Below are 26476 nucleotides of genomic sequence, written 5' to 3' on the forward strand. Positions count from 1 at the left end.
CATGGATGTGAAATGGAATGATCACTTATGCTTGGTCGTAGGTAAAGCAGGTTGCAGGCTTCGGTTCATTGGTAGGGTACTAGGGAAATGCAATCAGTTTGCAAAGGAGATTGCTGAGAGAACTCTCATGCTATCCATCCTAGAATATTGTTTATGTATGTGGGACCCACATCAAACAGGACTAAATGGGGATTCTGAATGTATACAGCAAAGGGCAACATGAACTGTCCCATATTTATTTGACCCATGGAAGAAGAATGTCATGGAGATACTGAATAAACTGAACTGGATGACACTCTAAATATACCCCAAGTAAGACTATCTGCAAATTTTTGAGAACCAGCTTTAAACCTACATCTACATACACACTCAGCAAGGCACTGTACAGTGTATGATGAAGGGTACTATCACATACTATGTTTCACAAAAAGAATGTCACCTACCTTTTAGGGATTCCCATTTGAGTTCATGAAGCATCTCCCTAACACTCAGGTGTTGATATATCTACCGGTAACAAATCAAGTATCACACATCTGAATTACTTCATTGTCTTCCTTTAACTCAACTTCATGTGGATCCCAAATTCTCAAGAAGTACTCAAGACTGGGCCACACTTCTGTGTTCTACATCCAGTCTCCTGAAACTCGTCCAATAAACCAAAGTTGATCATTCCCTTTCTCTACTTCTGTCCGTATGTGGTCATTCCATTTCATATTCTTTTGCAACAATGTGTCTAGATTTAATTACCATGATTTTGTCAAGCAGCACACCACTGATATGTATTTGAACTTTACAAGATTCTATTTCCTACTCATCTGAATTAACCTATATTTTTCTACATTTAGAGCAAGTTGCCGTTCATCACATCAAACAGAAATTATGTCCAAGTCATCATGTATTCTTCTACATTTACTCAACAATGATACTTTCTCGTATACTACAATGGCATCAGCAAACAGTTGCAGATTGCTCACACTATCTGTCAGATCGTCTATATATGTAGAGAACAAGATCAGTAGTATAACACCTTCCTGGGACACTCCTGATGATACCCTTGTCTCTAATGAACACTCCCCATCAAGGACAACAAGAAGTCTTTGAGCCACGCACATATCTAGGAACCTATTCCATATGCTTGGACCTTCATTAGCAGTTTACACTGGCACACCACGTTGAACGCTCTCTGGAAATCCAGGAATATGGAGTCTGCCTGTTACCCTTCATCCATATTTCATAGGATATAGTGTGAGAAAAAGGCAAGCTAAGTCTCACATGAGTGATGCTTTCCAAATTTGTGCTGATTTATGAATAGAGGTTTTTCTGCCTCAATGGAATTTGTTATATTCAAACTTAGGATACGTTCAAGAGTTCTGCAGCATACTGATGTTAAGAATATGGTTCCGTAATTTTGTGGGTCCGTTTTTTTATCCATCTTATACACAGCAGTCACCTGGGCTTTTATCCAGTTGTGTGGGAATTTCTGCTGGGTGAGAGATTTGTGATAAATGTAAGCTAAGTAACGGGCCAGTGTAACAGAGTACTTTCTATAAAACTGAACTGGGATTCAGACCAGACCTGGTGATTTACTTGTTTTCAACTCTTTCTGTGGCTTCTCAACACCAGGGACACCTAATTTTTCGTCCATACAAGAGCCTGCACGATGGTCATACAATAGTATGTCTGTACAATCCTCCTCTGTGAATGATTTTTTGAACACAAAATTTAAGATTTCGTCTTTCATTTTGCTATCTTCTATTTACACACCGTGTCGGTCAACATGTGACTGGATAAAAGCCTGGAGGGTACCAGGATGGGAGAAGACAATAGAGATATGGTGGCATGGGTCAGATGATGTCTGGGAGAGGAGAGTGAGCATGCATGCATTTCTGTATAGTAGATATTTGTAGTACCTGTGGCATAATGTCCCGGCTCACAGACTATATCTGCTTTATGTGGCACAGTGGACATCTGTACTGCAGTTCCAGACCCTTCACTGTTGGTATGATTAGAAGGATGCACCTAATAACAAAGCAACGTTAATAGTTACGGCACAACAGGGAGTATCAGGACATTCAGAAATCTCATCTTACCTGGTACTTTTCACCTGCCCTAAAATTGTTTCTTGCTCTCAAAGTTATATTATTTGTAGAAGCAGATGAAGCTGTCTCTTTTGTATCTGTCAAATCTGGTTTTGCATCACTGAGCAAAGGATTAGATCTAGGAAATTCACAATCGTTGGTTGTAAATTGGGAGATGATATTACTTTCACCTGCTGATAGTGCATGTTCTTTCTCATGGTGCTGATTACAGTAACTATTTCCAGAACTAGTTTCCTTGAAACTTATTCGCGGCACCACTGTAAGGATTTCAGTTGGTGGAATGTTGCTCATCCCTGATTTTGTGGAAGTGTTGATGACTGAATGCTGGTGAGATACAGCTGAATTCTGGTGTTCAACTTTTTCAACATTTCTGTACTTGAAATTTGTAGGCCATATACCATCATCTGTGGCATTACGTGGTGCGAAGTTTTCTTCATTTTTGCTAACAGTTTGAAGTTTTCTATGCCCCAAACTTGGAAAGTCTTCTAACTTCTTATTTGGCTCTGATTGTAGGGGTAACCTGTGAGCACAAACATTAACTGAGGTGAAACACACACACACACACACACACACACACACACACACACACACACACACACACACACATATTTGTTAATAAGTATCAGAAGTAACAAAAAATACTCTACCTCTGGGTCTCAAAGGTGTGGATCTGGTTGCAGATTTCTATTACAGGATGCGAATGATTTTCTGAAATGGGAATTTTCATTCAGATAAACAGTATTTACATGAAAAAAGGTTTTTCATACGTTCAAACAACATTTAATGAAGTCAATGCTATTTTGCACTTATTGTTAATTTATGTAAAGCAGCATTAATTAAAACATTTGTTTGAATATAGGAGTGTTGTTATGCACTTGTGAATGCACATTACAAATCAGTATTTCTTGCACATGTACAGTACTGCAGAAGGGGAAAGTAATGTTAAGTGGGATTTAATCAACAGATCTTTCAAGCTATACTTTTCCGAAACTGACATAATTTTCAGTGATAGTCAGGATAGAAACCTGTATCTCTTTACTTTGTAACCTTTTTTTTTTTTTTTTTTGGCACAGCAGACGTCTGTACTCTGCTATGTTATAATAGTTTACATACATGCAAACTACCTTTATGCACGTGTCGTATATCCAAAAAAGAATGTGAACCAAGAAGAAGATTATTTCTAGAATTTTTACATGACAACCAAGAAAATTAGAAGAACTGTAAAATGTGCCACAAGCTAAAAATAGAGTAGCTAGGTCATTAACTACCCAACTTTCTACATTGCATCTAGGAACTGTTGAATATAGTGGTAGTAGCTTTATTAGGTCTACAGCTAAAAGTAAGCAAACATGTTAATTTTTTGTAGTATTAGAATACTTTTGTAAATATTTAATGTGTTAAACCTAAATGAAAGTTTTTTTGTTACCAAGTGCCTACACTACATCAGAATATTACAGAAATCAAAGAAATATATGAGACAGAGGATCTTGAATGATTTCACATGTCTTAAATGACATATCTGGCTTAGCAAAACATGAAACCCAACTTATGATGGATTAGGAGGCTAATTGTAACGTATGTCTGGACACTTATAAAATAGGGTTGCCAAACCACATAGCCTCCAGGAAATATGAGTTTCTACATGAAACAAAAGGTTTATGTTCAAAAGAAATGTCGAGTTACCTGAAACTATGAAAAATAACAACCCAATATTGGAGAAAAGTGGAATAGGATGGCCCATGAACCATGGACCTTGCCGTTGGTGGGATGGCTTGCATGCCTCACTGATACAGATAGGTGTACCATAGGTACAACCACAACAGAGGGGTATCTGTTGCGAGGACTAATGTGAAGCTATATATAATACACCCCACAATTGAAGCAACTGCTACAATCAGTTCCTGCTAATGCTATTTTCCAGGATTTGAACACGTGATCTCTTGCACTACAGTCGCATGCATGCACTACTCATTGTGCCACAGGACGCCTGACAGATACACTCTCTCTGTTGAGTGTCTTCTACACACATAAGAAATCAGCACAAAGTTTTACCAAGAATTTTTTTTGTCATACCTCATGACTAATAGCCGACAATCTAGTTATAATATAAGGACCCATTAGCAGAAATTCTGAAATTCCTTAATTTTGAGTGAGTTACAATCAATCAGAATAACAACAACATGAACCATATTTTTAACACAGGAAAATAGCCTACTGATACACCACTCCCAACATTGTTTCCACTTTCGGAATCAGTCCTGGTACACCTCTTGCTGGATCGCACAAAGCAACGTCTGCAAATTTTCTTTTATCTCATATATTGCTGCAAATCTTCATCCTTTCAATAGGTTTTCAACACCAGAAATAAAAAAAGAATTCTGCACGGGAGTACAGAGGGTCAGACAACACAGTGATTTCATTTTTTGTACAACAGTCAAGCAGTAACAGTGACGAATATGTGGCTGCATTATTGACATCCCGCCTGAGAAACTGGCAGGAGGAATGCCATGGCCAGGTTGTTGACTTCATCAACCGCAGCTTATTGGCCATCACCGCCAGCCATTCCTCATCCCAAAACTGCATGCGCTTCTTGTCTAGTGCAGAAACAATAGCCTGCAAGGGAATAGGAAACTGTGCCACATCCTGTCCTCTGCAGGCCTCCTTGGCAGCCCGATCGGCCTGCTCATTTCCCCATATCCCTACATCCAGCAGAATGACGCCTGCTTACCCTGCCGTTGGACCAAGTACAGTTGGTCGTATATCAGCCAGACTACCTACTCAGCTGAGTACAGGTTCTGTAACAGTTGTAAGGCACTAAGGGAATTGGAGCATTTGAGAAACTGTTTGCCCTGAATATGACACATCTGCTCCAGTGCCTTCAGGATCACGTGGAGGTCCGCTGAGGAAACGGTATACTCGTCAGGAAGGCAAATCCTGGTGACATGGCTGGGAAAAAAGACCGAGCAGCCAAGGGAATCCCCTTGTTTGGAGTCATCAGTATACATTACTGTGAAACCATAATGCATATCTAAAATGTTAAAAAAAACAGAGTGTGTAACAATACCAGAGAAGGAAAGTTGCTACTCACCATATAGCGGAGATGATGAGTCGCAATAGGCACAACAAAAAGATTCACAGAATTATAGCTTTCGGCCAGTAAGGCCTTTGTCAGCTGTAGACACACATACACACACACACGCAGCTTGCACACAAGTCTGCAGTCTCAGAGAACTGAAACCATCCTGCGTGCAGCAGCAACAGTGCATGATGGGAGTGGCGACTGGGAGGGGTTAAGGTGGAGGCTGGGGCGGGGAGGAGGAGGAATAGTATGGTGGGAGTGGCGGACAGTGAAGTGTTGCAGTTGAGACGGAATGCAGGAGAGAAGGTGAGGAGGGGGTAAGTAGCGGAAAAGATAGAAATAAAAGGAAATTAAAAGACTGGGTATGGTGGTGAAATGATGGCTGTGTAGTGCTGGAATGGGGACAGGGAGGGGGCTAGACGGGTGATGACAGTGACTAGCGAAGGTTGAGGCCAGGAGGGTTACGGGAACGTAGGATGTATTGCAGGGCAGCTGCCACCCATTCCATACCAAGAAGTCTCTTCTGCACAGCCTAGCCACCAGTGGTCGTCGCATCTGCAATGATGAGCAGTCCCTCTCAAAATATACCGAGGGTCTCACTGAAGTCTTCACAGACCGCAATTATCCTCCCATCCTTGTACAAAAACAAATCTCCCATGCCTTATCTTTCCAATCTCCCATGCCTTATCTTTCCAGTCTCCCACCACCTCCCAATGTCCACAGTCTGGCCACAGAGGGGCATTCCCCTCGTAACTCAGTACCATCTGGGACTGGAGCAACTGAAATACATTCTCCGCCAGGATTTCGATTACCTCTCGTGTGCCCTGAAATGAGAAATGTCCTGCCCACTATCCTTCTCACCCCTCCTGCCATGGTATTCCACCGTCCACTGAACCTACACAATATACTCGTCCATCCTTACACAACACCTGCTCCAAATCCCTTACCTCATGGCTCATTCCCCTGTAATAGACCTACATGCAAGACCTGTCCCATACATCCTCCTACCACCACCTACTCCAGTCCGGTCACTAACATCACCTATCCCATCAAAGGCAGGGCTACCTATGAAACCAGTCATGTGATTTACAAGCTACGCTGCAACCACTGGGCTTCATTCTATGTAGGCATGACAACCAACAAGCTGTCTGTCCACATGAATGGCCACCAACAAACTGTGGCCAAGAAACAAGTGGACCACCCTGTTGCTGAACACGCAGCCAAACATGATATCCCTCATCTCAATGAGAGCTTTACAGCCTGTGCCATATGGATCCTTCCCACCAACACAAGCTTTTTTGAACTGTGCAGGTGGGAACTTTCTTTGCAATACATCCTACATTCCCGTTACATCCTACATTCCCGTAACCCTCCTGGCCTCAACCTTCGCTAGTCACTGTCCTCATCCTTCCAGCCCCCTCCCTGTTTCCATTCCGGCACTACACAGCCATCACTTCACCGCCATACCCAGTCTTTTAATTTCTCTCTTTTCCACTATTTACCCCCTCCGCAACTTCTCTCCTGCCCTCCGTCTACACTGCAACACTTCACTGTCCACTTCCCCCCTGCCTCAGCCTCCTCCTTACCTCCACCCAGTTGTCACTCCCATCATGCACTGGTGCTGCTGCTCGCGGAGTGGTTTCAGTTCTCTGAGACTGCAGACGTGTGTGCAAGTTGCGTTTGTGTGAGTGCGTGTGTGTATGTGTGTCTACAGCTGACAAAGGCCTTAATGACTGAAAGCTATAATTGTACGAATCTTTTTGCTGCGCCTATCACGACTCAGCATCTCCGCTATATGGTGAGTAGCAACTTTCCTTCTCTGGTATTGTTACATTCCATCCTGGATTTACCACTGTTTGAAAAAGCAGAGATTGAAATCTGATGTGTGATCTTTCTTGAAATTCATCAAGTCTAAAACAAGTCTGAGCTCTGGAGAGGCCAAGGTGGAAATCTGCTCCCACTGTGATGTAAAACATGAAGACCAGCCACACCCATCTCTAGAAGACAATCCTGTGCAAGAATCCAATAGGGCCTCATTGCCTGTTGCTGGTTACGAAAAAGCTTTTCCAGTGGAGGCTGAGAAATGGTACGGTAGGCGAGTGTTTATGGTGTGGACAGTGTTTTATACGCCAGACGCACTGTAAGTAGGCCTGACGTGAAGTGGTGGTTCACCCGCCTCTGCACAGAGGCTTGTTTGAATTGCCCCAGTGGCCACCGAATCCCTTCCTGGTGCACCGCATCCAACATATTTAAATAAGAGGGTCTCACAGACATATACACCGTGCACCCATAATCGATCCGAGATCACACAAATGCCCTGTAAAAACAGACCAGACAAGCCCCGTCTACTCCCCATGTACTGTTGTTGCTAAGACATTTAAAAATACTTAAAGCCTTAAGTGACCCGTTTTTCAGGTCCTTAAGATGTGGTAACCACATAGGCTTAGACTCAAATATGGGGCCCAGAAACCTCACTGTGTCTTTAAAAGTAAGGACAGTGTCCCTCATCCTCAACTCAGCAAAATTTAAAATGGAACAAGAATGGTTAAGAAGAACACACACAGACTTCTAGATGGAAAACTTAAGATCACATTTCTGCACCCAATCACCCAAACATCGAAGAGTTAGTTGCTACTGATGTGCCGTTGTTGCGAGGCTTGAAGAAGAGCAAAACCAGAGAAGTCATCCACAAACAAAGAACACTTGACAGGACTTCTCACTATGGATGTAACGTGATTAATAGCTCTGGCAAAGATAGTAACACTTAAAATGCTACCTGAGGGACATCGTTCTCCTGCTCAAAGTTATCAGACAGGATGTCACTGACTTGGTATATAAAATATCATGGCGAGAGGAACGACTGAATAAAAATGGGAAGAAAACCACGAAAAACCCATACGTGAAGCTGCTCCAGGATAAGATGCCTCTAAGTAGTATTGTAGGCCTTCTTCATGTCAAAAAATATACCTATAAGGTGATTCCAGTGTAGGAAAGCCTGTTGGATAGCCACCTCCAGGAGGGCAAGGTTACTAAAGGTGGAGCGATCATCCTGAACCTACACTGAAAGCGACTAAGGAGTTGCCTGGATTCTATGATCCGGACAAGGCAGCGGTTGACCATCCACTCCTAGGTCTTCTCCATGCAGCTAGTGAGGGCAACACTACAGTAACTACTTGGGCATGTATGACCTTTCCCAGGTTTTAAAAGAGAAATTAAAATTGCCTCACGCTACGAGTTGGGAAAGTGACCTAACGCCCAAACGGCATTAAAAAGTGCAAGGAAGATATTTTTGTTTCATCTTATGAGGTGCCGCAGCATACTGTAATGGATCCTGGCATGACCAGGAGATTTGTCGCAAGCCACAGACAATGCAGAATCCAGCTCCTACATGGAAAATGGACAGTTGTTATCTTCATCAGAGCTGGATCGGAAGTTAAAACTACAGCTTTCAGCAACCACTCTATGGCGCTGGAAACCTGGATGCTGACTGGCTGTTGCAGTAACTGTGGCAAAATATGCCACCATAGTCTGGGCAATGTCTCGCAGATTGGTTTGGAGAGTGCCGTTCCCCATTACAGCAGCCATGGGGCACCTGCCTCCTCTTCCAGAAATTCCCCTGATGGTCCCCCACACAACAGAACTTTTAGTGGAATGTTTAATAGTGTTCAGGAACTGTTGCCAAGACCTCTTCTTGTTCTCTCAAATAATTCAGCAACACTTTGCCCTCGCCACCTGAAACGCTGCAAGATTATCTGCAACTGGCTGACACTTGAACCTATGCTGAGCCGCACGCCTGGTCCACATTGCAGAGCAGCTTTCGGCACTCGACCAACAGCAACAGACAGGTGGCCTCTGTCCTGTGGAATGGGTGCTGCAGCAGCGTGGTGGATTATTTTGGCAATACGATCCATCTGTGCCTCATCATTTGCTCAATGTTCAAACTGAGCCAACTGGCTATAAAGTGTCCAGTTGGCTCTACCGAGTGCCCATTGTGGCAGTTTCCTTTCGGATTCCACCACATCTGGCAGGTGAATCCATATCAGGAAGAGATCACTTCCTTATAAGTCATCAACCACTTCCCATTGAGCAGGGTGAGCAAGAGATGGAGAGCAAAGTGAGAGACGAATGGCAGAGAACGACCCAGTTGCTGTGCAGAAGTGAGTGATCTGTCCCACATTTAGCAAGTATGTGCATGACAACATGAGAAGCCTCTCAATTGCTCTATCCTTGGGGCAGGTAGTTTCAGAGCCCCAAAGCACACTGTGAGCATTAAAATCACCATAGAGAATGAAGGGGCAGGGGTGCTGTGTAATAAGGTCGATTAGGGTATCTTCATCAAGTACATCATGTGGGGGCAAGTAAAGGGAACATATTGTCAATGGATAATGCACGTGCACTGATACAGCAACTGCTTGTAAAGTAGTCGTAAGTGAGAGAGAGACGAAGAGCGGTAGTTGGTACTAACGAAAATACCTATGCCTCCTCTATCTCTCCACTCAGGTCGTCCTTTTTGTGGAGTACATAACCCCATAGTTCAGGGATGTACAACTGATGGAAATGAGTCTCCTGGAGACATAGACACAGTGGTCTACCCTGAGATAAGAGATGGAGATCCTCCACATGCGTCCTGAAACCTTGCAAGTTCCACTGTAGGATGAGAGTCATTTCATCAATGTGGTTTTAATTTACCCCTGTCTTTGCACCATAAAGGTGAAGCACTTGTAGAGTGAGGTGGAGTGGAGGGGCTGCATGGAGCCAAGGCATCTAACTCCATGATCTCCTCCTCATCAGTCAGATGTGAAAGAATGACCCTGAATGTCATAAACCTTTCCCTGCACCTTGTCTCTTTGAGGATGAGGGGGAAAGGGGGCATTGAGAAGCACTCTGCTTGTCGTATTCCTTCTTGACACTCACTATGGAACTGTTGCTGGTCTTTTCTGTGGCGGCTGCTTGGATTACTTTATCCTTACTCGTTTTGCCTTGGCATATATACATGCAAAAACAGATGCTGGTGGTGTATGGTTGTACACTGGATGACATCTGCATCAAAGAGTCAACCTCAGGAACAGGTCTGTGCACCACTGAGGTTTCGTCGCCTTATATTCCTTTTTGATTTCAACACAGGGGATCCACTTGGTGACTTTTAGCTATGGAATTTTTCATTCCTCTGCAAAAACAGGGCCGTCTCGGCTCCAGACTAGGTGGGTCCCAGAGCAGTTAATGCAGACTGCTGGAGATGGACAGTCAATCCCAGCTTCATGGACTGCCTTTCCACATTTCCGACAGGTCGCTTCATCCCCGCAACTTAGCGTTATGTGACCAAAACACTGGCATTTGTAGCACCACATAGGGTTAAGTACATAACAACTAACCCTAAGTCGGAGGAAGCTTGCCATGATGTGGTCAAGCAACATTCAAAAATTAAAGGTCACAAGAAGGTGGTGCTCTTCTCAGTTTCTCCATTATTCCTATGCATCCTTCGCACTATGTCCACTACCCCCTTTAAAACTCATTCTTGTTTAAGTTCAGCTATGTCGATATCCATAATGTCCAAGCATGTGACCACACCCTTGCTAGAGTTAAGGGAGTTATGCAGTTCAACAGTTACATCACATTCACCCAATTTTTTAGTCTTTGTAAGTAGTTCCACCTGGTTTGCCCTGTTAGTCTTAACCAGTAGGAAACAATTCTGCAGCCTTTTAACAGACTTCATGCTTCCAGCAAGTCCTTCCAAGCCTTTATGGATGTAGAAGGGGGACACTTTTTCAAATGCTACCCCCCCCCCCCTCCTCCTCTTAATGACCAAAAATACATTTTGATTTGTGACTTCTTGAGCCCTGTTACTATAATTCAACTGATGCAAATTAACAGGAGGATTGGGTATGAATACTTCCAGGCGGTACACCCTTCCACTGGGAGGAGGAGACGATGATGATTTTGAGGGTTCCACAAGCAGCTAGGGAAACAAGGGTGCACTCAGACACAACCCCGCGTGCCTGAGTAAGACTTACGCAACTGAGGTGTGGCAGGCTCTTTCAGATGTTCCACCTCAACAGCCATGCATCTCATCACCGCACAGCACGCCCTGAGATTGAGGGTTTTTCTTATAGAGGTTTTTATCATGCCCAGAGCTTACGGTAACAGGAGACTGGTAGCACTTACCAGTCCCCAGCTCAGGAACCCCGGGGTCATCAAGCCTGTACTCAAAAAACGAATGCTGAGCCCCTGAGGGTGCATGTTGTTGCATCATTGATTAACAGTTCGTCCCTGTGGCACAAATTCATGATGAACTAATGCTTCAAAGTCAAAGAGAACTATCAGCGTAGCTTTGACATTTCACCTGACCTGACAAGCTTTTTTCAATCTTGGAGAACCTTTCCCAACCCATTATGAAGATTGAACATTGGTATTTAACATTATAACCATAGACCCACGTCTCATCACCAGTTATGATTCTCTTAAGGAACATCTCATTCTCATTTGCGTGATCCAAAAGATCTTCACAGATTGCGAGACGAAGGTATTTCTGGTCTTTACTCGTGAGCCATGGGACAAACTTGGCAGCTACAAGATGCATTCCAAGTAGCTCGTTAGTATTTCATGACATGATCCAACTGAAATGTTACAGTCTTCTGCAATCTCTCGGACAGTCAGTCTTCCGTTGGCATGCACAATTTCATTGGTGTTCCTGAAATGAGCAACGTCGATAAACGTTGAAGGGCGTCCTCAATGAACTTTCTCAAGCCATTTTTAAACCGTGTGAACCATTGGTAACAATGATTACAGCTTAAGCTCTCAGCATTGTAGGCTTCCTGGATCATTTGGTGTGTCTCCGTAAAGGTTTTCTTGAGTCCCACACAAAATTTAATGCAGACGTGTTACTCCTCTATCTCTGCCACCCTGAAATTCGCAAACTGTGCGACAGAGCATTCTACTCAATACAGCAGTGAACAATAACTTACAGACATATAATAATGAAACTTCTGGCAGTTACACATTAAACACAGGCATGTGCAGGGATGCCCATCGCATTTCAACCCAACACACCATTGGTGCAAAATTACAAATGTTCCGGAATTTTTTGAACAGGGGTCATATATTGCAGCACCACCCTCAAACAGAGATTTTTTGATTACTCCTAGTACTTCAGTCCTTTATGTATCACAAAGACAAGAGTAGACTAATTACAGTGAGCACTGAGGCACTTGAGCTGGCAGCTGGAAAGCAGCAATTATGCTGAAGTCAACAGGATAGCTGGCAAGTGGCAGGAAGTCTTAATGTACGCATTGTTAGCTGAAACAAGCAGAAAGGGTACTTTGCTATTGTTGCACATTTCTGCTAATTTGACTGAGATAAACTCGCTTCACTAGAGATAGAAGAATATTTTTTAGGGCTATACTCAATACAAAGTACCACAGCTAAGGCTCTGTTTGATATTATTATCGGCATTTTAAGACGATTTGATTTGCCTACATCTAACTGTAGGGGCCAATGCTTTGACAGTTCAGCTAACGTGGCCGGATTATATAATGGTGTCCAGGCAAAGTTTATGGAAATGGAGAAGTGAGCTATGTTTGTGCACTGCTTTGCACACTGTTTAAATCTAACACTACAAGACACTGTGAAAGCAGGTCCAGAATGTCGAAATGCATTGAATGTTATGAAGGACTTAGTACATTTTGTGAGAGATTCACCTACAAATTTGAAGCCACTCTGTCCTACAAGGTGGGCCGTAAGATACTTGGCAATGTCTTCAGTTTTGTCCAACTATACAGATCTTCAGGAATTTTTTCTAAATGTTTCATGAAATGAGAATTCAGACACTGGGACCAAAGCAAACGGCTTTTTGATTAATATGATTTCTTTTTCATATTATCACTTTTGCTAAAACTGTTTGGTCACATTGATACTGTAAACATAGCACTACAGAGGAAATCCCTACACTTAGAGGAGGCCAATAAGATGATTTTCACTCTTGTAACTTCTATTAAATTTATGAGAAACAATTCTGAATCATTCTGGAGTGAAGTAACTTCAAAATGTCAAGATATGGATGTTGATTCCCCAAAATTACACCGTAGAAGAAAAGTCCCTAAGAAATACGATGACTCCATCAATTCATCTGTAGAAACATTCACTGAAGTATGTGACAAATATAGAAGATTGTATTATGAAACAATGGACACATCCATCAGCTTCCTGGAATCATGGTTCAAAACTCAATCATTCATGTTTGTAAATCAAATTGAACAATTTCTTCTTGGTGATAACAAACATTCATTCGATATTTTATCTTTCTACGAATCAGATATAGACAAAGAACGCTTGCTTATCCACCGAAGCATGTTTCATGAGATTATCCAAAGTAGTGATTCTGCGAATATTAGTTGTTGGATGACATAGTGAAATACCTAAAACAGGAAAACCACCTGTTTGACCTACTGCGTGAACTAGTGAAATTCATACGTGTAGTGCTAACGATTCCGGTAATGTCCTGCACCACTGAGCTATCGTTTTCTTGTCTGCGGATGGTGAAAACGTATCTTCGTTCTATAATGAGGCAGGATCGTCTTAATGCAATCGCCCTTCTCAACGCCCATACAGATGAATCGATGAAATTCGAAGTTGATGCCATATGTGACGAGTTCATATGCAGGAATGATCTGAGGAGGAGTACATTTGCCATCAAAAATTAAGGTATGTTTCTTCAACTTTATTTATGTATTTGTTTTGTACCACTACTGACCTATACTCCGACTGAAATGACATTGTGATTGATGTCTCAGCGAGTCGAGGGGTAGGGGCTAGTCGCCAGTCAATCGTAGTTTGCATGATTTGCAGCTGTTTCCATTTTTCATTATCCTCACAATCTTTTTTTGTTTCTTGAAAGTTGTTATGCTGTGAGGAGAATTTCTCAAGAATATGATCTCATAACTCAAAAGGGAAAGTACGCGTGCATAATACACCTCTCTCCTTCAGCACTTGTGTTGTTCCATATAATTCCCATTGCATAGATCATTTTAGATAGCTTAGAATTTAAGAATGTAATGTGGGAATTCCATTTCAGATTGTCTTGTAAGTAAACAAAGCAATTTTGTTTCAGTGACACTTAATTTTTTGGTTTTCCAAAGAAATATTTGGTTTTAATAGCTTTTTACTTTTGCTGTGTGTGGAATTTTATAGTGGCTTTTCTTTTTTTAAGGGTTAATCAGTAGCTTATTCCTCGCAAACCACTCTGAAATCTTTTCATTTGTGACTTCAGCATACTGCCTAAGAACCTTCCTATTTCCACCTTCAACCAATACACTGGTGTCATCTACATCTACATCTACATCCATACTCCGCAAGCCACCTGACGGTGTGTGGCGGAGGGTACCCTGAGTACCTCTATCGGTTCTCCCTTCTATTCCACTCTCGTATTGTTCGTGGAAAGAAGGATTGTCGGTATGCTTCTGTGTGGGCTCTAATCTCTCTGATTTTATCCTCATGGTCTCTTCGCGAGATATACGTAGGAGGGAGCAATATACTGCTTGACTCTTCGGTGAAGGTATGTTCTCGAAACTTTAACAAAAGCCCGTACCGAGCTACTGAGCGTCTCTCCTGCAGAGTCTTCCACTGGAATTTATCTATCATATCCGTAACGCTTTCGCGATTATTAAATGATCCTGTAACGAAGCGCGCTGCTCTCCATTGGATCTTCTCTATTTCTTCTATCAATCCTATCTGGCACGGATCCCACACTGTTGAGCAGCATTCAAGCAGTGGGCGAACAAGCGTACTGTAACCTACTTCCTTTGTTTTCGGATTGCATTTCCTTAGGATTCTTCCAATGAATCTCAGTCTGGCATCTGCTTTACCGACGATCAACTTTATATGATCATTCCATTTTAAATCACTCCTAATGCGTACTCCCAGATAATTTATGGAATTAACTGCTTCCAGGTGCTGACCTACTATTTTGTAGTTAAATGATGAGGGAACTATCTTTCTATGTATTCGCAGCACATTACACTTGTCTACATTGAGATTCAATTGCCATTCCCTGCACCATGCGTCTATTCGCTGCAGATCCTCCTGCATTTCAGTACAATTTTCCATTGTTACAACCTCACGATACACCACAGCATCATCTGCAAAAAGCCTCAGTGAACTTCCGATGTCATCCACAAGGTCATCTGCAAATAGGACTGGTTTGGAGTGTCGAATATGTAGATGGAAACGCAAAGGTATCTGTCAAATATAGTACCTAATAAAATGATTCTTGTGCCCCCCCCCCCAAAAAAAAATAATAAAAATAAAAAAATAAATAAATAAAATTTCAAGTCGGCACCTCTGCCACAGTAAAGAAACTTCTAAGGAAATATAGACTACTGCAAAACAGGTATAAAACAAAGCTTAGGACTACAGATAGAGAGATGCTGAATAAAACATGTTCAGCTGCCAAAAAAGTAATGCATAAAGCCTTCAATGACTATTATAGCAGTATACTGTCAAATAATCTTTCACAAATCCAAAAGAAATTCTGATCATATGCAAAGGCTGTTAGTGGCACCAAATTTAGTGTCTAATCCCTAGCAAATGAGACAGGAACTGAAACTGAGGGTAGCAATGCAAAAGCTGAAATGCTTAACTCTGTTTGCGAATGTTCCTGTACAAAGGAAAACCCATGAGAATTGTCCCAATTTAATACTCGTACCACTGAAAACATGATTATTAGGGTCAGTGGTGCTGAAAAACAGTTGAAACTGTTAAAAATTGAACAATGCTCCAGGGCCCAATGGAATCCCTATCAGATCATGTACTGAATCTGGAGCTAAATTAGCCCCTCTTCTAACTATAATCTATCATAGATCCCTTGAACAAAAAAAACCATGCCCAGTTCTTGGAAAAAAGCATAGGTCACACCCATCTACAAGAAGAGTAGTAGAAGTGATCCAGAAAACTATCCAATTTGTTGTAGGATATTAGAACATATTCCAAGCTCAAACATAATGAGGTGTCTTGAACAGCATGGATTCCAAAACATCAATTATGTGAAACACAGCTCCCATTTGTCTCACATGACATCCTGAAAGCTTTGCATCAAGGCAATCAGGTAGATGTGGTATTTCCAAAAAACGTTTTACTCAGTACCACACCCACACTTATTGCCAAAAGTATGATCATATGGTGTATCAAGTGAAATTTGTGACTGGATTGATGACTTTTTGGTAGGGAGGAAGCAACATGTTATCTTAGATGGAGAGTCATCGGTAGGCGTAGAAATTACTTCAGGTGTGCCCCCAGAAAAGTGAGTTGGGACCCTTGCTGTTCATGCCGTATATTAATGACCTAGAACACAATATTAATAGTAGCCTCCAACTTTCTGCAGATGATACAGTTAGCTAAAATGAAGTATTGTATGAAAGAAGCTGTGTAAACATGAAGTCAGATCTTGATAAGAGTGCATAATGGTGCAAAGAATGGCAACTTGCTTAAAATGTTCAGAAATGTAAAACTTTGTATTTCACAAAACTAAAACACGTAATATCCTATGACTATATCAAATTGGAATTTGCCAACTCATACCAATACCTGGGTGTAACACTTTATAGAGATATGAAATGGACTGATCACATAGGCTAAGTCATAAGTAAAGTGGGTGGTGGACTTCAGTTTACTGGTACACTACTGGGGTAATGCAGTCAGTCTACAAAGGAGTGCTTACAAATTTCTTGTGTGACCCATTCTAGAATATTGCTCAAATGTGTGAGGTCCATATCAAATAGGACTAATAGAGAATATTACATGTATACAGAGAGGGGCAGCAAGAATGGCTGCAGATTTGCATGATTGATAGGAGAGTGTCACAGACATGCTGAAGAAACTGAGCTGACAGGCTCTTGACGACAGATGTAAACTATCCTGAGAAAATCTACTACCAAAGCTTCACAAACAGGCACGAAGTGCTGACTCCAGTAATATACTACAACCCCCTACATATCGCTCATATAGGGACCATGAGGACAAAAATAGAATAATACAGCACACAAAGAGGCAAGAATAACTACAGCACACGAAGAGGCATTGAAGCAATAATTTTTCTCGCACTCCGAGTGGAACAGGAAGAAATCCCAGCAATGTACAATGTTGAGTTGTGACAACCAGCATTTGGGTCAATGACTGAAACAACATAGGGAAAAACCACTCACTGTACAAAATAAAGAATTAGTATTTCACGTAGGCTTGTGGGCATCCATTTAAGCAGCTGGGAAGATGAATTCTACTCGTACAGTACATTTATTCAGAGATAAAATGTTTATCAACTATCCGTGTTATATGTAAACCCCTACCACATACCGTATTTACTCGAATCTAAGCCGCACTCGAATCTAAGCCACACCTGAAAAATGAGACTCGAAATCAAGGAAAAAAAAATTTCCCGATTCTAAGCCGCACCTGCAATTTGAGAATCGAAATTCCAAGGGAGAGAAAAGTTTTAGGTCGCACATCCAAATCGAAATAAAGTTGGTCCACTGCAATATGAGACACAATTTAGGTCGAATGAATGACTATACAGCTACAGTAGTTTGGTTCGAGTCTTAAGCTTAGCAGTTAAGCTTTACCATGTAGCCATTGCTATGCGTCAGGTGCTCCGTACCTATTTATACTGGTACCATTCCTTTTTCACGTGCTTCGTCTGGTTTGAATTGATCGTCTCATTAGCGAAACAATGGCAAGAGACTGCTTGATAGAAGATGTTCTGAACGAGAGTTTAGCAAAAAGTTTTCTCCGGTTGAAAATCTTTGCAGACGCCTCTGTAGTACATTACATTCTGCACAGAAATTAATCATCTTAGATTTAAAAATCTTGTCAATTGTCGTGCTTCATTTCTGACTGTATCACTATTACGCATAAGAACAATACGAATATAAACATGGCATGATATGTATAAGTTTATTAGGCAGACAGGATTTAAATGAGATAGCAGCAAACACGAAAGAATACATGGCAACATGTTTATATGTACGGTATTATTCTTATGATGAAAAGAATACTGCATGCGATTCACAATTCATAAAAGTTCTTATTAGCAACGATCTCTTGTCACAGGTAGAAAAAAATTCAGAACGTAGATTTGGCCATATTGACAAACATCTCAAACAATCTTGCCAGTCGGATTTTCGTAGTACGTTGAAATGCTGCTACATTCGAAAATGAACAATACGGAATTTGTATTTACTTCGTTGGATAATGTATGAAAATGCAGTGGTCGAAACTCGGGGCGGTGAAAAAAAGCTCGTCTTACCCCCCCCCCCCCCCCTTTTTTTTTTTTTTTACTGATGCAGAGGTTTTGTCGCCAGTACCTTTGTGCCTGCAAAGCATGCCTGTGTGGCGCTACATAATTCGACGGCAGAAGTTAGTTGTGGCGGCACCTACCAACATTTTTCAGAACTTCCGCTTACTTTGCACTCGATTCTAAGCTGCAGGCGGGTTTTTGGATTACAAAAACCGGAAAAAAAGTGCGGCTTAGATTCGAGTAAATACGGTATATGTTAAATGAAATCCATTTGAGTTTGAGAGTAATAACAATATTTACAAATACAATACAAGAGGAAAAATGATCCATGCTCCCGTATTGTGAATCTAATGACACAAGAAAGGCGAGAGGTTCACAACGATAAAATTGCAATAACCTATCAACAGAAATGTAATGTCTAATAGTCAATACACACTGTTGTCAAGGGTATCCACATGTTCAAGATAGAGTTTTATTTCACGGAGTATCAGTCTGTTCCACTATTCTGCTACCTTGGTACCACCCAGTTCATTCTGTAATGCTATCAGTTTGTTCATTTATTTTTTATATAGGCAAGTTTATAAAGGATTTATAAATGTGTGTGACAAATGAGAATTTATATAAATTTGTTTTCCCATGTAACATTTAAAACAGCCATATTACATTTCAAGGTGCTTTTATAAAACAATTATGTTAAAGATAAATGATCAACATTTTTTAAAGAATATCTCTCATAAATATACCATCTCGGTACAGTCATGATGTAGAATTCATGGGAATAGAAAGAAGGGCTTGATTGCAATGAGATGTATGTGCCTGGAAGAAATCTATTCACAGAGACTGAAAAATAAATTTTGTACTTAATGAAAGGCAAAAAATTAAAGAATTCTTCATTTGATCCTGAAATATCCCACCAACGTATTGTATTTGAATTTAATATGGAACCTGAAGTCTTGAAACTAGACAGCAATGTGACAACTACACCGAACAAATTGCAGATAAGTAATTGGTTGTTTTCAAACATTATAGAGAATGCTGAAATTTTATTCACCACCATATGAACCCTACATAAATCAAAACATTACTTTTCATGGTCAGATGAGAAGCATAGGTTACCAATGGGGACATTGTAAAATGCAGATTAAAGTTACATCTTCTTGAGAAATCCTCACCTCCCTCTGTGTTTCCTTCCTTTCTCATGTAGTTTACTGCACGTAGTTCCTCCAAACTATATTCCGTGTTGTCAGCATACACCTGTACACAACAAGTTTATTTGTTAAAGCTGGTTTGTTAGGGTTAAAGGGACCAGACTACAAAGGCCATCGGTCCTCATTTGTTAAAGATAAAGCAAACCAACAAGAGACAAAACAGACACTGGATGTAAAAGAAACCTTAAAATATATTACGGCAACGCTGGAAATAGTGGGTAGCATACAAACAAATGGAAAGACTGACAACAACCATAACTGTATAGGCACTACATGGTGAATAGATACACAAACAGGGCTCAACTGACGAACATGCTTTCTTCTTAAAGTCAAATGCCTCAGAACTGTGCAGACTGCAATTATACTAAGTTTAGTGTATGAAAGACAGCTTGTAAGTACATGCGTAGTTTTCAAAGAGGAAGACTAAACTTTAACATTGTATTAATAATAAAAACATTACAGATGGAGCACACTGCCTGGTGAAGGAAATTAGCTGTATACTTTTCAAAGGAACAATCCCGGCATTTGATGTAATTGATTATGAGGTACCATGGAAAACCTGCAACTGGATGAATGGATGGACGGGGATTTGAAATCCCACCTCCTGAATCCAAGCTCAGTGTGCTAACCAATATGCTACCTCACTCAGTCACTTTATGAAATGATGGCAAGATTAATGCTCTCAAAGAGTAGAGGAACAGGGAGGTCAGTAATGCTTTATAGTATGGCCAGGTCATAATGACAGTCTCTAATTTGTTGATGGTCATCCAAACCAGAATGAATATTTGCTGTCACACAAAATAACAAGAATCTTCACTGTGCAAATGCTGCCTTAATAAAGTAAAAGAGATGATATTTTAGATGATATTTTCTTAATACCATGAGGCATCTTTTGAAACCGTTTTCAGAAGAAAAGAAGAGCCAGTTAGCAAGGATCTCCAAAAGTTTTTGATATGTGTATAAAGATGAAAATTAAAAAAACAAACTGGAGCTCTGCTAGGGAATGTTGTCGATATGATCAGTAAATGTAAAATGCTGTATAATTCAGTGGATTTCCCAAACTGTGACCCATACTGCCCACAGAGTTGTTCCCCATTCATCTCTGCTCCTCACTTTCATCATCACATCACATCGCCACAACACCACCAGGTGGCATTCAGTCTCACAGTGGGCGGATGGCATAATATTTTGGCTCACTAACACGTCAAAATGTTGTCTAGCATTACCATTTGTCCACAGTTCATCATTTCTATGCTTGTCCTTAGCGGTTGAAGCTGAAATCATATTGCTCAGCCTTCTCTCCCTGTCTCAGTATCATATTCCAACATACACAAAACTATATGCTGATGTTTATACTGACTGCTTCTTGTGCATTAACTGTCTTCACATTTCTCAGAATTGTGCTTATATTTCTATGCAATGCCTAAGTTCTAACTGATTTTGGTATACTGAAAATAATATTGTTATCCTCTCAAAAGTGTAAAATAGCTAAGCAGGAATGGCTAGAGGACAAATGCAAGGCTGCAGCTGCATGCATAACCAGGAGAAAGATAGATGCCACCTATACCTTTAGGGAAAAGAAAAGAATTTGTATGAATCATAAGAGATCAGACAGTAAGCCAATACTAAGCAAATGGCAAGCTAAAAGATGGAAGGAATATACAGAAGGACTAAGCTAAACTAAACTTAACTTGACCCCAGGATGCCTCAGAAGGCACAACAGCACCGACCGACCATCATGTCATCCTCAGCCAATAGATGTCACTGGTGGAGGGTCACGTGGTCAGTGCACTGCTCTTCCAACCGTTATCAATTCTCTTGACTGGAGTCGCTACTTCTCAATCAAGTAGCTCCTCAATTGGCCTCTCAAGGGCTGAGCGCACCCTCATTGCCTCATTGCCAACAGCTGACGGTTACCCATCCAAGTGCTAGCCGAACCTGATAGCACTTAACTTCAGTGGCCTGATGGAAAATGTTGTTATCACTGCATCAAGGTTAAATCCCATAGTGCTTAGAGCCATTTGACTGCAGCAAGGTCATTAACATACAGAAGGGCTATACAAGGAAAGTGAGTCTGAAGGCAATATTATAGAAAGGGAAGAAGAAGCAGCAAATGAAGATGGGATAGGAGATATTATGCTATAAGAAGAATTTAGCAGAGCTCTGGAAGATCTAAGCTTAAACAAAGCCCTGGAGTAAATGACATTCCCTTGGAAAAATTGAGATCCTTGGGCGAGGCAGCCATGACAAAATTATTCCACCTGGTGTGCAAGATATATGCGTGAGGCAAAATACCACCACATTTCAAGAAAAACGAAATATTTCCAATTCTGAAGAAGGCAATTGCTGAATTTATGAATATTACCAGATATCCAGATTATTAAGTCATAGTTGAAAAATACTAGCATTAATTACTTCCAGAAGAATGGAGGGATTGGTAGAAGCTGACTTCGAGGAAGATCAGTTTGGATTTTGGAGAAATGTAGAAACGTGCAAGATAATACTGATGCTACAATTTATATTAGAACATATACTGAAGGAAAGCAAACATACGTTTATGGGGTTTGTAGATTTAGAGAAAGTTTCTGGAATTGAAAAAACTGTCTGGGACACACTTGTTTAAAAATTCTAAAGGTAGCAATGGTAAAATAAAAAGCAGGGAATGAAATGTTATTTAAAACTTGTACACAATACAGATTGCAGTTACATGGGTCAAAGGACTTGACAGGGAAGCAGTGATTGAAAAGGGATTGACAGGGATTTACCCTATCCCCGGTGTTATTCAATACATACTTTGTGTAAACAGTAATGGGAACTCAGGAGAAATTTAGAAAAAGAATTAAAGCTCATGAAGAAAACTTTGTGGTTTAGAAAAAGAATTAAAGCTCATGAAGAAAACTTTGTGGTTTGTCAATGAAATGGAAATTTTGTCACAGATGACGAAAGACTTGGAAAGGGGTTGAGAGTACTGAGCAGTGCCTTGAAATGAAGTTTTAAAGTGAACATCAACAAAAGTAAACCAAGGTAATGGAATGCACTCATTAAATGAGTCAACTGTACCAGGAAATGTGACACTAAAAGTTGTAGCTGAGTTTTGCTATTTAGATAACAAAATAAAAGGGTTAACCAGGAGAAACTATTGTAGAGAACTGCATCTTCGGACTAAAGACCACAAAAACAGCAAAAACCAAACAAACTGTGTCATTACCTGCATCATTCACTCTTTATCTGAGTCATGTACATGTTCTGAGCGCCATGCTGTTATCACAATATTTATTTAGGTTGTTTTACATATGGAAAAAACAATGAGTTATGCAGAAAATGACTATTACTAGTGCATTATCTTATCAGTTCAGCCCTTGAAGAAACAGCCCATTGCATACAAAATAATCAGTTTCACAATGCTACAACACTCAAGTGAAAATTAATAGCCACAAGGAAACTCAGAGGATCAGTTAAGACTTACACCAGCCAAAGCATTATAACCACTATCTCCTGATGGAATGATCATGTGTATGTTATGCAAAACTCATGTATTGTGGATGTGAATTTGATTAACATTGTGTAAAGACGCGAGAGGAATCTGCTGTTCAACTGACAGAAAAAGAGCAAACTATAATGGTCTGGCAGCTGTAAATGATTATCATTCCGTCCCATTGGATGTTCTTCTCTTATCAACATTAGTGCTTACCTAAAGAGAATAATTAACAGTGAAATCACAGAAGAATGTGATTGTCTGGGGCTTTCCTGCTCCTAAAGTTAATATGGTACTGTTACACACACACACACACACACACACACACACACACACACACACACAAACTGCACATGAAACTATGATCTTTTACACCTGAGGAATGACAGATAAAAACAGATACAGCAGTTCATCAAGTAATAATTGTAAAAAATTATGTTATGATTTATTTAAATAATATTTATGTATATAGTATGGTATTTACATTACTAATTCTATTGAATTGTTTCAATATTATCATGTGTGAAGTGACTTATAGTCATTTTACCACAGCTGATAGTTACATAACAGCTAATGTGTGCAAGAAGGTGGAACTCCTTTATTGTGATGATCTACAAAGAATATTATCCAGGAAAAAAGGTTTGAACTAATTTCAAAGTAAAAGGCAGCCAATGTAATGCTTAACATATATTACAGACACTCAAGCTGACTCAACTATATGTGTATGTCAGTGCTATTGCTTTATGTAATACATAGTGATCCACACTACGGGCATAGATGTGAAGATGGAGAGTAGTACCTGCAAGGATATCCTCACAGTTGCACCAGATATGAATTACTACATCAACACAAGTATCTACAGCCCCTACCACCAGAAGGACAGGTAGCAGAGCCCACAATATTCAGGGAGGATTGCATGGGCCAGTCAATGTCTCTGCCACCAAGGATACACTGGCTGACACGCAAAACTCCATCAAAAAGCTGTGTGTACTCAAATGGCCTTTATAGTTACTGCACCCTAATAATTACCATTGCTACAGACTGACTTATTTTTGTGTCATGTGGAGTTATATCCAATGTCCAACAATGACTTGGCTGACCTTTAACATGTACTGCTTGTTGTGTTTGTGATTGTCTTTTCAGAAAAAATCCTTTAATTGTTATTAACTACCTCTCATTTCAAAGAGAAGCAGTTCATAACAACTGTGGTGATGTGCTCTGAACATTTCATGTGAACCAGCAACCTGCAAAATGGACACTAGAGTGGAAGAGATTTTGAAACAACAGCAACAGCAGGCTGCAGCTGACGTATGCCGCCAACAACAAATGGAAGCATTACAACTACAAACCAGCACATCTACATGTGACGCTGAATGGCCGGAAAGCACAAGGTACTCCAGCATTGTCTCTATTCAGTGCATAATGCGGTACATGGGAGCTGCATCTGCAGATACTACAGCAACACTTGGAAGCTTTTGATGTAACAGATACTTCTATGCAGTGTCCACCTTTTTTGCTGTGGTTTTCCAAGAAAGTAGTGAAATTGCTCAAGAATTTGTGCCCCATAATGGACAACGAGAAATTGATACAAACATCTGTCATAAAATCTAAGCTAGGATTCAGGCAGAGTCAGAAGAGACCCAACAAATCAGATCAAGAGCGATTTACCAATCTTAAATGCCTGAGTCATCATAGTAAAAATTGTGTGTGTGTGTGTGTGTGTGGGGGGGGGGGGGGGGGGGGGGGGGGGAGAGAGAGAGAGAGAGAGAGAGAGAGAGAGAGAGAGAGAGAGAGAGAGAGAGAGAACAGTTTTGTTAAAATAATACTGGATAGTCCACAGCAGAATTCTTCTTTGGTATTAATTAACATGACACACACACACACACATACAGGCTACAATATCTCTGTTGATGGCATCATCCTCAAGCTGTAACCCAACTGTGTGTGTGTGTGAAAGTATATTGTGTAGGTGTTAATATGGATCCTTCCCACCAACACAAGGTTTTCATTGCACAGGTGAGAACTTTCCCTACAGTATATCCTACACTTCCATAACCCTCCTGGCTTCAACCTTTTTTTAGTCTTAGTCCTCTCCCATCCAGCCCCTTCTCTGTTCCCATTCCAGCACTACACAGCCCTCATTCCTCCATCGCACACAGCCTTTTTACCCCTCTCCTTTTCTGCTATCCCCTCCCGTTCCCCACCTCTCCGCTCCCTCCCTCTAACCTCTCAGGTGCACACAGCTGCCCTACCCTCTTTCCCCCTCGTCCCTCCGCACTCCCCAACAGCTGGTCACTGTCTGCTATGCCTGCCGTACTATCCTTCCTCCTCCCTGCCCCAGCCTCCCCCTCACACTTACCCAGTGGCCACTCCCATCATGCGCCGGTGCTGGTGCTGGCAGTGTGGCCTCAGTTGCCTGAGAGTGCAGTCATGTGTATGTATGTGTTACTTTTGTGTGTGTGTGTGTGTGTGTGTGTGTGTGTGTGTGTGTGTGTGTGTGTGTGTGTTTGCCGTCTAATTCTGAAGCTATCTGTGACTCAGCATCTCCACTATATGGTGAGTAGCCACTTTCCTTTTCACAATATTGTTACATAGTATGACTTATCTTAGTAGACGGATTGAAAAAGTGTGACTTACAACTTTAGCATTTACAGATATAGAGAAAGATTTGACAACATGGAGAGGAATATACGCTTTGAAAATCTGAAGTTACTGGGGATAAAGTACATGGACCAAAAGGTTAACAACAAATTCTATAGAAACCAGACTGTAGTTACGAGAGTTGAATGGCATGAAACGGAGGCAGTTGCTTAGAAAGTTAGAGACAGGGTAGTAGCCTTTCCCCAGAGTTATTTCAGTCTACACAATGAGCAGACATGAAAAGAAAACAAGGAAACATTTGGAAAGAGAAAGTACAAGCAGACCACAATAAAAACTTTGTTTGCCAATTATATGGTAATTCTGTCAGACAACGGTTAAATTAGAAAATCAGTTGAATGGTATTGCTAGTGTGGAGATCAGGTGAACATCAACAAAAGAAAGGCAAGAAAAATGGAATGTACTTGAATTAAATCAGGTGGTGATGTGAGAATTGGATTGGAAAAGTGACACTGAAATCAGCAGATGAGTTTTACTATTTGGGCAGCAAACTAACTGACTGTGTGAAGAGAATGAAAAGGGCAAACTTACAAGAACAGCTTTTCCAGAAAAGAAAAATATTGAATACATAATATAAATCTACGTATTTGGAAGCAAATTAATGATATCAATATAATGGAAGGAAACATTCCACGTGGGAAAAATTATATATAAATACAAAGATGAGGTGACTTACCG

General features: G+C 40.8%; 1 protein-coding gene across 1 annotated transcript in view; it reads right to left on the reverse strand.

Annotated features, from left to right (window-relative positions):
- The window catches only part of LOC124798038 (mitotic checkpoint serine/threonine-protein kinase BUB1-like), a 232625-nt gene that overhangs the window by 107851 nt on the left and 98298 nt on the right, over positions 1–26476 (reverse strand). Inside the window, exons 7-10 of the mRNA XM_047261258.1 lie at positions 19630–19711; positions 2747–2807; positions 2091–2619; positions 1911–2019 (exon numbers count right to left, since the gene is read on the reverse strand). Coding sequence (XP_047117214.1) covers positions 1911–2019; positions 2091–2619; positions 2747–2807; positions 19630–19711 — 781 coding nt within the window. The remainder of the gene's footprint in view (positions 1–1910; positions 2020–2090; positions 2620–2746; positions 2808–19629; positions 19712–26476) is intronic.

This window comes from Schistocerca piceifrons, chromosome 5, assembly GCF_021461385.2.
Source record: "Schistocerca piceifrons isolate TAMUIC-IGC-003096 chromosome 5, iqSchPice1.1, whole genome shotgun sequence".
NCBI lineage: Eukaryota > Metazoa > Arthropoda > Insecta > Orthoptera > Acrididae > Schistocerca > Schistocerca piceifrons.